Source organism: Aptenodytes forsteri, unplaced genomic scaffold (genome assembly GCF_000699145.1).
Source record: "Aptenodytes forsteri isolate BGI_AS27 unplaced genomic scaffold, ASM69914v1 Scaffold340, whole genome shotgun sequence".
NCBI classification, from domain to species: Eukaryota; Metazoa; Chordata; class Aves; order Sphenisciformes; family Spheniscidae; genus Aptenodytes; species Aptenodytes forsteri.
This window is the reverse complement of record NW_008795441.1, coordinates 1,336,559-1,350,907: the sequence shown is the minus strand read 5'-3', so window position 1 is coordinate 1,350,907 and position 14,349 is coordinate 1,336,559. Positions and strand designations below refer to the sequence as shown.

At 39.1% G+C, this 14,349-nt stretch overlaps 1 protein-coding gene across 1 annotated transcript in view; it reads left to right on the top strand.

The window, feature by feature from the left end:
• ACADL (acyl-CoA dehydrogenase, long chain) overlaps positions 1 to 14,218 on the top strand; it is a 17,790-nt gene extending 3,572 nt beyond the window's left edge. Inside the window, exons 3-11 of the mRNA XM_009281082.1 lie at positions 1,015 to 1,152; positions 1,602 to 1,766; positions 2,735 to 2,801; positions 4,077 to 4,241; positions 4,924 to 5,025; positions 6,257 to 6,370; positions 9,001 to 9,128; positions 11,429 to 11,515; positions 13,369 to 14,218. Coding sequence (XP_009279357.1) covers positions 1,015 to 1,152; positions 1,602 to 1,766; positions 2,735 to 2,801; positions 4,077 to 4,241; positions 4,924 to 5,025; positions 6,257 to 6,370; positions 9,001 to 9,128; positions 11,429 to 11,515; positions 13,369 to 13,462 — 1,060 coding nt within the window. The 3' untranslated portion in view covers positions 13,463 to 14,218. The remainder of the gene's footprint in view (positions 1 to 1,014; positions 1,153 to 1,601; positions 1,767 to 2,734; positions 2,802 to 4,076; positions 4,242 to 4,923; positions 5,026 to 6,256; positions 6,371 to 9,000; positions 9,129 to 11,428; positions 11,516 to 13,368) is intronic.
• Positions 14,219 to 14,349: the final 131 nt, after the last annotated feature.

The window sequence follows — 14,349 nt, the reverse complement described above, 5'->3', positions numbered from 1 at the left end:
TGTAGAAAAGGTGGGGAGGAGGGGGGGGGGGGGGGGAAGCAAAGATGGTCATGAGAGAGATTTGTTTAAGATTTCCAGTGTAGGAGCGAAAGCTCTGGGAATGAGCTTAGAAGTGTAGGATAAGGTACCTGATTAACTGTGGATAGAATGCTGTGGTATAGCTCTGCTGCACACAGGTGTGTCAGAGGAGTGTCTCTGATCTAATCTAGCTACCATATAATTTTAAAATTGTGGTTTAAAAAAAAAGATCAAAAAAAAAAGCTATGCTGTGCCATTAATGGCCATCCAACTTTCTATTGAGTTGGCAAACTCCATAGAGAGGCACTGTTTTTTCCAAGAATAAGTGATTCCTGTGGTGTTGAAGTCTGCAAACTGTTAGCAGATAAGCCTCAACTATCTATTTACAAACTTGAAACGACCTTACAGCAGTAGTTTACCAAGATACTTGGTAATAAGTTCACAGGGACCGATTTTTATGTAAAAGTTACTAATGTGTTAATGCTTCATTCTTATAAAGCAGTTGTCATCGGTAGAGTTGAAATCTTTCACATAAAATACTGATGTGTTACACCCATTTTGTACGTGGGGAAAATGGAATGTCAGGAAGATAAAGACCTGCTTGTAATTATCCAGATGGTTGTGGCTAAATGTCCTAAATCCTGGTCTGGTACTCAGACCAATAGGCAGCACTGCCTTTCATAACAAGGCTTAAAGAGATGTCAGGTTATATGTTGGAAGCAGGAGTTCAAACTTGTTACACAGTTGGTGCCCCTGTAATGCCCGTTGTATCTGTGGACTTGAAGAATAGAAAACCTATTATTAAGCTACCGCTTCTTAGCTGGGAAATATAGTTGTCTATGTACCCTACACATTGTGTGTTGAGGAGACCGAAAGTATCTTCCTGTGCAGTGAAACCTGGCTGCAGGTGCTCTAGTGTGAAGCAGCAGCCATGACAAATAAACAGTAGCACATGGGGGGATTTAATGCATGACTCTTCTTGTGTTCATTTTGCAGATGGGAGAAGGATGGCCAGGTGAGCAGGGAGCTCTGGGAAAAGGCTGGACAGCAGGGTTTGCTGGGTGTTGCTATCGCTGAAAAACATGGTGGCATTGGAGCGGATATTCTCTCTTCAGCTGTGGTCTGGGAGGAGCAGTAAGTACTAGATGCTTCAGGAAGAATTTCAGTAATATTATCAAGAGACTGTATGTTTTTCCATAAGATGGTCCTCATTGTGGAATATGTTTGCTTACAGAAAATGGTGTTATCTTTCTCATGGAAAGGATAGTTTAGACATACGTAAATCCCTCCTCTTTTAAGTATTCAGGACGATTCTTTAGGTTACAAATGTCATTGTGCTCCATTGTTAGGGCTTTGTGACTGGGGGAAGCATTTTAGTTAGTCTGGTAGGTTGTATGGTCATTTGGCTGTGAAAGTACATTCTATAAATAACAGTACAAGTGCCACAAGCTCAGATTATGTCTGAGACATCTGTATGGTGGGCCTTTCTTCATTGTTGGGTCTCTTGTAACTGTGTAAAGTTCAGTGTTTAAATCTTTGTAGTACTCTGAAATTTCTTCTTTCCCCCCCCCCCTCTCCCCAAGGATGTATGTTAACTGTACTGGCCCAGGATTCAGCCTCCATTCAGATATAGTTATGCCGTACATTGCAAACTATGGCTCTGAAGAACAGATTAAACACTTTATCCCTGAAATGGTTGCAGGCAAGTGTATTGGAGCTATCGCCATGACAGAACCTGGGGCTGGCAGGTAAGCTAAATACTGAAACAATGGTCTTAAATCAGTAGACAGCACATAATGTTTTCAGTGGAAAAAATTCCTGACCCTCCTGGTTATATGGTCATCTTAGTGACTAGACAGTATCCTAGATTAGGTAGTACCTCAAAAACAACTGTTACTTATAGATTACTTTATTACAGCTTTGTCATTTCAAGATACTTGCTCAGAATCCATTTCAATATCATCCCACTGTGGGCAAATGCGCTTTGTATTTGCTTTTATGGTCCGAGTTTATAGCTACTAACTTGCTTGTCATGTGAACACACTTTTAATATGAAATGTAGTCAGGAGAAAATTACATGCCTTGATAAAGAGGGCTTGACTTTACTATTAGCTTTTGTTGTGGAACAGATCACCTTATTTTCTTTCCTCTGAATCATTTCAAACAAAGAAATGTCCCTCCTTGCCCATCATTATTATTGAAGGGCAGACAGCACATGTTTGGAGTAAACACAGCTGATCTGGCCAGTTTCCGAAACAGAGAGGAACAGGTGAAGAGCAAAACCTGTTGGTGTCATGCTTCTACAGATGGTGGATGTTGCCAGTGGCTTTTTACAGAGCCTCCTCATCAGGGTTGAGCCTGCTTAGAGGATGTGGTTTTGTCTGGCGTTTGTCATCTAAGGCATGTTGACATAAGGGGATGCTGACCTGTTGGTGTCAGTGCTTGTATTACACCACCTTCCACAAGCAGATACATTAAAATGGGACCTTACGCTCTTGTACAATTGCATAGATTTATCATCCCTTGCTACAGCATGCTTGTGGTTTCTGTTATGCTCTCGGCTTTTTCACCATGTTTCATTATCCTCGTATGCATTTGCACTGAACCTGTGCCTGGCCAGTATAAAATCTACCTTATTTTATACTGGGTAGAATTCAAGATACAAATTGCAGCTTCTGGAATGGTTTCTTGAAGGACCTTTTGAATTTCATTTTAGTGACTTGCAGGGAATACGAACATATGCAAAAAAGGATGGAAGTGACTGGATTCTTAATGGGAGCAAGGTAAGTGAACAGACATATGCCGCTCATAGGCTTTGGGAACTAAATGCATTTAGACAGTGAAGGATGTACACCACTATTAATATCTCCCCCCAGTCCTTTCACTTTTGTTTTTTTGTGGGTTATGTTGTGTTGTCGTCCCCCCCCGTTACTTTTTTTAATAGGACTTAAGATATTTTTGTTGCTGGCAATTTACGGACCAATTTATAGAAGGGCTTGAGTAGGTTCTTTTTATAGCTTTTAAATAACCCTATCAAAAGGTCTGTTTTCCCTTAAACTGGGAAGAAAAGGGGGGGGGAAGTCCTGCATAGTATAAGCAGGACCAGGGCTGTTTTTTAGTACTGCGGTTGAACAACAAAATATATATACTACCACTGTGAAATCTTCTGTGGCCTGAGTAAAAACTTGGGTTGCCACAATGCAAGCTGTGGAATCTTTATTCAGGAGCCTGCTGGTCATGTTAGGAGAAGAAAAATGAACTGCATCAGATGCTCTGTGTGTGTTGTCAAGCTGTTGCAAAGCTGGCAGCATTAACCTCTTCTTTCGTTACCGTAATAAAAAAGCAAGAAGGCAGAAATAAAGTGTTCAAACGGAAGTGTGGGCTCCACAGGGTTTTTTTAAAGCTGTGAAATGTCTTAATCTTCTTTGTCCCCCACCTTCTTTTGTACTCCTGTTGGTAACATGGTACTGATAGAGACTTCTGGCCTTAGCAGAATTTCAAGCGGTGAGAATGTGTGCAAGCAGATATGTACGTGCAGGTGTTCAAAAGGATACTTGCCCATGCTGCACAGTTGAAGTCAAGCAGGACAGATAGCTCATTTCTTTTGCTGGAGTTAAGATGGATCATTTTGGCAGGTTCATGCGTCATTTTACAGGATTATAGTAAGCAGTTATGACAAGAAGCCATTGATAGTTTTGCATGTTATACCTTGCTAGTTTAACTTCTAGAAAAGAGAACCTCTGTGTTCATTTAATAACATTTGACACCATATTCCTTCTTTATCATGGGACAGACAAAAGAAACAGATCTCTGCGTTCTTTAACTTCACGCTTCTGACCCACACAATACTGCTCAAACTAATTCCTACTTTAATAGACCTTGTTCCAAAACACTTAATTCAGAAGGCTTAAAGCTTAAGATTCTTCTGGACGCTTAAACCTTGCCTTTCAGTTCACCTGTGAAAGTGTCAATGCAGTTTTTCTTTCTGCTGCTTGATGATCTCTTCTAACTTCTGTCCACCTAGCTCATTGCTTTATTCCAAGTTGCATTTTTTACAGGTATTCATCACTAATGGTTGGATGAGCGATGTAGTGATTGTGGTAGCAGTTACAAACCGGGAGGCCCGATCTCCTGCTCATGGGATCAGCCTTTTTCTGGTGGAAAATGGAACAAAAGGTTTCATCAAAGGACGCAAGCTGAACAAAATTGGCCTGAAAGCTCAAGTGAGTTCATACAACCCCTAACACGTAATAGGCTTGGAGGAAGTCTAAAACCACTTAATGCCTGGCATTAGCTAAATAAATATAAAATGGAACTGTGGTGCTATTCTAGTTCTTAGGCTTTAGAGCACAAACGATATACATGCAAAGTATGTATGCTGAGTTTGCCTATGGAAGTCTGAAGCATGTGATGTGCAAGGAGAGGCTGAGGAAGCTGGATTTCTTCACTCTGAAGAAGCCTGGAAGGACAGCATCTTATTGGTGTCTTTAGCTACCTAATGGTTGGCTGTAGAGATGGTGGAGCCAGATTCTTCTTAGAGGAGCACAGTGAAAGGGACAGTGGCAAGGGACACAAGTTACCTACTTAGAATTTTCCTTAATGTATTAAGAAAAAAATTCACCATAAAAGTGATCAGATACTGGAACAGGGGCCGAGAGAGGTCGTGGAGCCTTCATCTTTGGAGCTTTGGAAAGCATAACTGGACAAGGCCCTCAGCTGCTTACTTTGCTGGAGCTGCTTTGAGTAGGAGATAAACTAGATGACCTCTGGAGGACCCTTCCAACCTAAATGATTCTATGATTTCAAGTTAAAGTGTACAACAGCAAGAAAAAAATGGGACAAAAGAAGTGGAATGAAGAGTTGAGAATGTCAGGCTATAAACTGTTGCATTTAAAATCCTGTTAGGACACAGCAGAGCTGTTTTTTGAAGATGTGCGGTTGCCAGCCAGTGCCTTGCTTGGAAAAGAGAACAAAGGCTTCTATTATCTGATGGCAGAGCTCCCTCAGGTAAGAGGAACGTGAGTGTTTGCTGTCTGTAGGAAGAATACAGAGATGATTCTTGTCATTGCAAGAATCTGCCTTAGTCTTGAAGATTATGTATCATGGGGAGCCACCTTGGGCTCAGAATCTGGATGTCTGTAGGCAACATTGTGTTGACACTGCTGCTTTTTAACTGAAGTACACAGTTCCTAGTGCTAAAAGTGCAATTTTTGGGGTATTGGTAAAAATGTTGATATCCCACCATCTCTTAATCAACAACCCAGCTATTGAAGAACCTGAGCTTAGGGTAGTGTATTTAAAAGAACATACCACAGTTTTCTTGTATACTTCTAGCATGGAACGACTTTGCTTAGTAAATTAAATATAGCTTGGAGGTCTTTGCATTTGGCATTCTCTTTAAAGAAACAAGCAAGCACTGCTGTTCTAGCTCATCTACCAGTAGAAGCCTATTAAAGATAGAAGGAACTCTTTCTTTGTCCGTACAGCAAAGTAAAGAAATTGTTTAGTTGCCAAAATACCTTGCTAGTGGAAATAACAGTTTACGACTTAGTTTATGAAGCTTTAGAATTATTTGGGAGGACAAAGAGGCAATGTGGTTTTTCAAAACATGACTGTGCTTTGTCAAAACTACACTTTTGCCTCATCTGGTAGGGATCATGTTTATTTAATTTTATACTGTGAGTAAATACGAAACCTGATCAAAGGAAATCTTTTACTGCTTTAAAGAAATAGATGCACTCACGAACAGGTTCAACGTGATGCATAGATGATTTCAATGATGGTAGAAGTAATTGTTCTGTACTTAGTTTCTGTTTTTCAACATGCTATGAGAAAGGAAAAAACAGCTGGGTTTTTTTGTAGGTTTTGTCTTTCTAGAGGTGTGCTATTGAAATTGTTAAATACAGTTGTTGTTTAAACTGAGCAGTGAAAACCAATAATTGAAACAGAATTTGATGTGAATTTTTCAGTCAGTAAGAGTTCTGTGGTTGATTTGTAGCTTTTTTTTGAGTCGTGATAGAACATTACCTTGGAAAAGACTTAAAAGGGAGCTTCAGGCAGCAAGGCATTTGTCCCACTCATTAATTTCAGTAATGCAGTGTGTCTGGCTTGATACTTAGTGTGACTTCTGCCCCCCTCCCTTAATGAACAACACTGAACATCTGTGTCCCAATTGTGCATCTGATACAGACAAATGTAGGACTAATTCAACTGGATTCCGTAATTTGTGTTTCAAAAGGAAAGACTGCTAATTGCTGATATGGCTCTTGCCAGTTGTGAATTCATGTTTGAAGAAACAAGGAATTATGTGAAGCAAAGAAAAGCTTTTGGGAAGACAATTGCACACTTGCAGGTGAGTTTGAACTGAGAGACTTGTATACAGATTCCAGTGTGCATTTGCTTTACATCTGTGTATGTGAAACAGTGAGCAAATGAAAATTACTGGGCTGTTTTCAAAGGACTATTTGCACAGGTTTCACTGTTGGACTGTGGCTGTTGTTTGCCTCCATGCCCATCATTCATGCTTTTGGGAAGACAATTGCACACTTGCAGGTGAGTTTGAACTGAGAGACTTGTATACAGATTCCAGTGTGCATTTGCTTTACATCTGTGTATGTGAAACAGTGAGCAAATGAAAATTACTGGGCTGTTTTCAAAGGACTATTTGCACAGGTTTCACTGTTGGACTGTGGCTGTTGTTTGCCTCCATGCCCATCATTCATTTTTGAAAAACAGAAATAATAAAAAAACCAACATCACAAAAGCCTTAATGCGTATTTTATGTGGGAAGACAATTGCACACTTGCAGGTGAGTTTGAACTGAGAGACTTGTATACAGATTCCAGTGTGCATTTGCTTTACATCTGTGTATGTGAAACAGTGAGCAAATGAAAATTACTGGGCTGTTTTCAAAGGACTATTTGCACAGGTTTCACTGTTGGACTGTGGCTGTTGTTTGCCTCCATGCCCATCATTCATTTTTGAAAAACAGAAATAATAAAAAAACCAACATCACAAAAGCCTTAATGCATGTATTTTATGATTCAGTTAGATACCTCCCAGCAGTGCTACTTTTGGCAGTGAAATATGCAGGCAGAAACTACTGGCTTTTTGCTGCTGATGAAGAAAAATTATCTTGGTGCTCTTAGGCTTGCATTTTACTGTCAGAGGTCCTAATCACAGGGTCTATTACACCTGCATATATTTCTATATCTGCCTGGAATCCTGCAGACTACAGAAGAGCTTGGTACATGTGCAGGTACTGTGTTCTTCTGCACATAATGCATTGCAGAAAAATGAACTTGGAGGCTGATGCTGCTGGGGGCTCCCAGGCAGTGACCTTGCTGCCTGAATGCCTGCAGAGGCGTTTGTATTCAGCTTTATGGGTATTGTAATGAAATTCCTCAGCTACCAGCTAGCTGGGTATTTAAGTGACTGCATATAAAACTGTTGGATCATTCTCTGTGAGCACACCTCACTCCTGACAGTGGTAGTTAATTGTGTTTTGAGACGTTTATGCCTACACTCTTTAGTTGCAGTCATAAAACAGATGTCGCTTTCCACAGTATTGCGATGTTACAATTTTCCTGAAAACCACATTAGCTGTTAGGGCTGAAGCAGACCAACCTCCTGCATGTTTGGTTTATAGGATAGAAGTGGTGCATATGGGTTACAGGACAGTGGCCACCTCTTTTTTTATATGCTTTTGAAATAATTAAAAAAAATCAATTTCAAAGTCTTGAGACTTACTTTGTCAAAATCAAATCTCTAGTTGTTGTGAATAGCAGCAGAATTAGGCCCTTTAGAGGCTGGAATGCTAGGTATCTTTCAGGAAATCATGATCATCATCTGTTTTTAAAGTTAACATTCAGAAATCCATAATTCCAGATGGAATTTAGTGTGTGCAGTGTGCAGCTTTAACAAAAGAAACACCTACATGAAAAGAAGGTGAAATGTAAGGGATGCTTCCTAATTGTAGTAGTTCACTGTGCAGAGACTGCCAAAATAATCTTTTTTTTTTAGGCTAACCCACTGCCAACCACCAGGTGGCCAATAAACTTCATACAGTATATTATTTTTGCCAAAATAATCCATTCTTGCATACCTCTTCAGTTTCCTTTTTGTTGCTGATGACTAGAATGTGCATATAATCAAAAATCCTTTCTAATTAGAGCTCTGCCTTGCCTAATTCATTTAGTCATGCCACATTACAGTGTTTGAAATCAGACCTTTTCTTTGTAATAATAGTAGACTGCTCAATTATATTGTCAAGAGAAGCAAGAAGACTTTGTATATACAATTTTAGAACTGAGATCAGAAAAAACTTTTGTTTCTGGGTGCTGCATTTATCCCCTCCCTACCAGAATTACAAGAAGACAGTCAAATGCTTGCCTGGTCTGGTTTTGTATAACCTTAGCGATGGATTTTACCTCTTCTATCTAGAAACTTTACCAATGTGACAGAACTGTGTTGGAAAACTTTCTGATAGTTAGTCTAAAATTTCCTTTGGTTTTGCTTGTGTCTCTTTGCATATCGCTTAAGCTCTGAAGAACTGAATACATAGAAAAATGCATCCAATGGATGATGAAATGTTATTAATAACTGGGGAGATTAGTGGCTCTACAGGATGAAAGGACATTCCCCCACAAGAGGTAGCTGAGAGTGACAGAGCACCCAGTGCCTCCTACTCTGTGCTCTCTAGGAATTTATGTTTTCAGGCTCTTGGGGGTTTTTCTCTTAAGGTCATGTTTTGAGTTGGTTTGAGAAGTAAAGGACAGTAATTTTCTGTAATGAGATTGGTAAAGATATAATTGTATGGCAAGTAAGTTGTCTTCCGATGTACAGAGCCAAAGTTGTTTGAAATAGTGATTTCTAACAGAAATCCTTTTAGAAAACGCTCCATTTTCAACTTCAAATATCACCGAAACTGTACTACTTCTGCTCTTTCTTTCCTCTGCCTCCTCTATCCACTTCCAAAATAAGACGGTACAGCACAAGTTGGCAGAAATGAAAACACAGATTTGTGTGGGCCGAGCTTTTATGGACAACTGTTTGCAGCTGCATGCAGATAAACGTCTGGACTCCCCCACAGCTTCTATGGCAAAGTATTGGTATGTGGTTAAAGTCGTTTGGAAGTGTTACTTGCATGATCTTGACAGGAGTCTAATGATAAAAACACTGAACTGTTCAGATCTAATGAAAAGATAAAATTACTGTCTGATTAATAACAACATTGTCAGCTTCTAACAAAGACCACTAGTTTTAACATTGTTACATTGTTACATTGAAAACCAGTGTTAGTAAAACAGATCAATTTCAAAATAATAGCATGCTTTTAAAATAGGCTTCCATTAATAACAAGATCAGGACTCGGCTTTAGATTCAAGTAAAAGTGGGTACTTCATTGGTATTTAGACAAAGATTTACATTTTACTGTAGCAAATTGTTGTTGGGTGTGTTTTTGGTTTTGTTTTGTTTGTTTTTTTAATGGGGAGTGTTTGCTTTTTTTTAAAAGCATAGGTTTATTTAAGCTCATATGATACTTTTTAGTTAGTGTTACTTAGCAATAGCTGTTTGGCCCAGCCAGTTTTTGAAGCTATCTGGTTTTGGGAAGAAATAGTTGGCTACAGCTATTGTTGTAACTGAGACTAAACAGTGCTTTCCTTTATTGGCCAGAACTCCTCTTCCCTCTCCCTGTATTTGGTGGTGTTATCTGTTAACTTAGGTTTAACCAGAGAAAGCTGGATGAGTAGAAGCATCTAAGATAGTGGCACATGTATTTGTATAGTTATATTTTGCTTGCAAAGACGGGAGAAAAAAACACATCAGACATGAACAAATAATTTTATGGAAGATGCATAGGTTTACAGATTCTAGACTTTTAAAAATAAGTGTAGAGGAAATGAGCGGAGAATACTAAGGGAATCCAGAGAGAATATTTACAATGAAAGGAAGGATTTTGATTGAGTGCTATTCCTGGCACTGATTACCTAGACGTACCAGGTACATAAGCAGAGGCATTCAGTTTTGAGGAGGAGGAAACAACTAGTGCCAGCTCAGATGTAGACGTACCTCCTCAACAAATTTCCCCAAGCGAGGCATTCGAAACTACCCTACCCTTCCAAATGTTAGTGCCACACTTTGTTGTGGATTTCCCCTTTTCCTAATGGAGTCCCTGTGGCTCCCTTCCATAAAACTCTTCTTACATGGTCTAGAAAATGCTTGAACGTAGAATTGTTTTATTCCCTACTGTTTTAGGAGACTATCTCCAGTTAATTTTGCTTCAAACGTTTTGTACAGTCAATGACTTGAGTTGAGCTTTGAAGAACTTTAAAACTTAGTTTGTGCATCTTCTTTCTGTTATCTGATGAAAGGTCTGTAGGTCTTATTTTTGTGGTGACAGGTTGTACTGTGTAGCTAAATTAATTTGAAAATATATTTAGGAAAGACAGTTGTGGTAACTCACCGTTGCAGATTTAAAGTTGGTATAATAAACTGTAAGGATTTAACTGGACAGGGTAGGGGGGTGGTTTGGAGAAAAGGAGAAGGGTGGTTTGGAGAAAAGGACTCTCATGTTATTCCATGAGAAGCAATTGACTTGAATCATCATTTTCTTTACTTCTGTTGCCACTCAAAGTTGTGTGTTTAGGTGGTTTTCATGTCTTTCAACTTCAGCTTGAACTTCCAGTGCAGTTAAAATCCTATGGGGTCTTTCATCTAATTTTCATCAAGTGTTTGAAATAACATCAAGTACGTAGCTTTCCAAAAGCCGATACACAGGACAACTGTAAATGGCGTGTTATCTGTCATGTCCTAGAGGGAAGGTTCACAAAACAAAATGCTTTTAAAGATTATTTTTTTTAAGATCATGAAATAATTGAATATTTTGCAGTGGACAATCCTGTTTAAGAATTACAGTATTTCTTAGAATTGAAAACTATAAAATCTATTGAGGAAAATAAATTATCCCCAGGTGATGGTGTTGATATTATATAAAGATGACGTGCGGGGGGGGGGGGAGCCTGTGATGCTGTTAATTGTTATAACACAGCTGGGGGATTTGTATAAGCAAAGAGACTGTATCAACCTGCTTTACAAAAGAAATCTCTTGGCCTGTGAGAAAGGTAAACAAGCTTGTCTGTTTTGAAAGCTTTCCTTCTCCAAAAGCTCTTCCGTAAGGAGAACAAATCTTAAATACTGTTCAATGTAATGTATTAATTTCTTACGAATCATGTAGGAAGGAAAAAAGTCCCTCATAAGAAAGTATTTTAATGGCCATCATTTAAGATATATAGATATATAGAGTAAAAAGTTTGGTTACATTTTTGTCTTGCTAACTTATCTGTATATCTAGTAATGTTTCACAGCATAACATCCTTCTAAAAAACAAATTTCTTTTTGACCATTTAAGGTCTTCTGATCTCCAAAACAGCATAGCTACTCAGTGTGTGCAACTGCATGGAGGATGGGGGTACATGTGGGAGTATCCAATTGCAAAGTAAGTGTAACATTTCAGACTTGAATGATGAAAGATTATCAGCAAAGTAAAATGAAGCACTTCTTTACGTCTACTTGTCAGTTGTTTTGTGTTAGTACTGATTTACTGTTCCTTTTCCCATCATGTTTATTGAAAGGCAATCCACTATACAGATGTCTGCAGGAAGGCTTTGTTTTGATTCTCCAAATAATTCATAAGCTGTTGAGCAATTATTACCTGTTTTTCACAAAATAGAAGTTGCTTTTCTAGAAGAAAATGTTAATTGAAAAACTAGAGAAGCAATGTAAAAATAAAAATGAGGGGAGCTAGTTTGTATGTTTTTTTCTGAAATTAAATGCATACTTATGAAGGAAAGAAAATGTTGGTCAGTCTAAATCTTTTGTTATAACACAAAATTGCCTAAGCAAGAGCATGACTGGCTACGTTCAGCTTTTTATACCTTTTTAAATGAAAAAGCTAAGAGATTGATGTGTAGAGAGGAATTTGCCATTCCCAATGTTTTGCTTACTTTATGAATTTAGGGACATTTATGGAGGTTTTTTTTGTTTCCTTGTATATGATCTGTGAAGATTTGTTTCCTTTTGTGTACATGCCATTTGCCACATTAATATAAGTAGAGCTTTTGGTGTTTGGATTTTTTCGTAAAAAAAAAAAAAAAAAAGGGGGAGAGGGGGGTAATCTGATAGTAGAGATGGGGAAAAACAGGACTGCTGTGCAGTTGTTATAAACAGATAACTTAAAATAATTTTTCTAACTGACTAGGTTTAGATTTTTTTTATTATAAATACATTAAGAGTATGAAACATTGCTTTAGAATAACTTTCTTGCGTGTTTTTAGTAAGTGCAACTTTTGAGTGTTCTGCACCCTATCTTACTAAATAGGAAGGCCAGCAAGCCCTGTTCAGGGTGTCCCCGAATCCCTGCTTATCTGTGTGTGCAGTAGTTGTCCATACAGGGTTTTATTATCCCTGTAGTTCAGCAACATGCGTGTTTCCAGAGAATGCCGCATTGCTCCTGGGCTGCTCTCTGTATAATGAAGCAGAATTAAGATGGAAAAGCACACTGTCATTGTCCTGTGTGCTGTCACCAGCTGTGCATGTGCTGGGGCCAGTTCCAGCATGGGGATGGAAATGGTTTGGCTGCATGCAGCTTTTCGGCTGCTGGCCCAAATGGAGCTGGAGCTGGTGTCAGTAGGAGGCTGTAGCCAGCTGATGTGAAACCAGTTGGCACTTTCTTTTCCTCCCAAGGTGTTCGAGTCCCAGCTCAAAGAAAGAACTGACAGCACCGTTAGCAGTCCTCTTTGACAGGATCAGACAGGCCAGGGCATTAGAGCAAATTACCATGATAACTATCAGTTTGGCTCTGCAGGAGTTGTTTTTTCGCAACAACGAGGCACCTGGGTCTTGCAGTTCATGCAGGCGTGCTGTTCTGCAGGATGTGTGTGGTGGGTGGATGGGTGCTTTGGTGTCTGGAGTTGAGTTAATGCTCAGGTGATGTGAGGAAAGAAGGGAACAAGAATTGGGGGGGGAAGTGGTTAAGAGTCTGGTTTTATAGAGCTTTATTTTTGTTTAATTAGGGGGGATAGTGGAGGCTTTACAATGTAAACAAAAACACAGGGAAGAGATACTGACCAAATTCCTGGTTTGGCACAGTACCTTGGAAAGGTGAAATACTATAGGTAGTTGAAACCTCTTTGGAAATGTGAACCTCTTTATAAGTGGGAATAGCACACTTTGAAAAGAGGGATCTTCAAAGATAAAACTTGATATCTTTTTTCTTCTGATTGTATGTCCATTCTGAGGAGTTGTTTTTAATCTTTGTTTTGTTTTTTTTTTTTTTTCCCCCCCCCGCAGAGCTTTTGTGGATGCCCGTGTTCAGCCAATCTATGGTGGTACCAATGAAATAATGAAAGAGCTTATTGCTAGAGACATTGTCAGTGACAAGTAGGGCAGATGCTCACTACTTCAGAGAGTGTTCAAGAATCCTTTTATATTAATATATGGCATAAAATCAGACATCAGAATGTAAGTAAAAGTGGTGTATCGTATTCTTTCAAGGAAGTGACACTATTTTAAAAAGTGTTAGTAACAATGGTGTGCTCATATGCAGGATATCTAATATTTAATGACCTTTCAATTTAAATATATTTGGACAACACAGTAATTCTCTGGGTTCCAAAAGTTCCGGTAGTGAAAGGCAATTTTTGTGTCTGGAACATTATGGGTAGCTTGGTCTTTCAGACTTGATGCCATTATGTTGAATCCAACCCTCGCTTTTCAGAATCGAGTCTCTTTTCCAGAGAAGCCACGTTCTTAACAAATAAACAAAAGTTGAATGTTAATATAACTTTGATATTTGTCAAGTGGAAATACAAATTCACTGTTGAAACTTTTGCTACTGTTACTATATACCTGCTTACTGCGCAGCAGCCACGTGCTGTAGGGGGAGGGAATGTATGACTGACCTCTATGTTTACATGTAACCCAGAATGCCTTATTTTAATTACTTTGGTCAAATAAATATAATAAAGCATTTCTATGCGATCTGATGGTTGTCTGCATTACTTCAAAGCCCTAGGGAGAATTGGGACACTTCATCTGTGACCATATTCACCTCAGGGCTTTGATGGGGTGTTTCAATAAAGGGAAGGTGATGCTGGTGAATATTTTCAAATGTTTCCAAGTGCTTATCCCCAATAAAACCGTTAAAAAATATTTGGGGTTTTTTTTTTTATTATTTATGTATGCTTCCCTCCCCCGAAGCAGGGAGCAGCACTACCCGGGGCGCTCGGCGCCGTCCCTCCTCACCGCCCCGGCCGGGAAAAGGGATGCGCC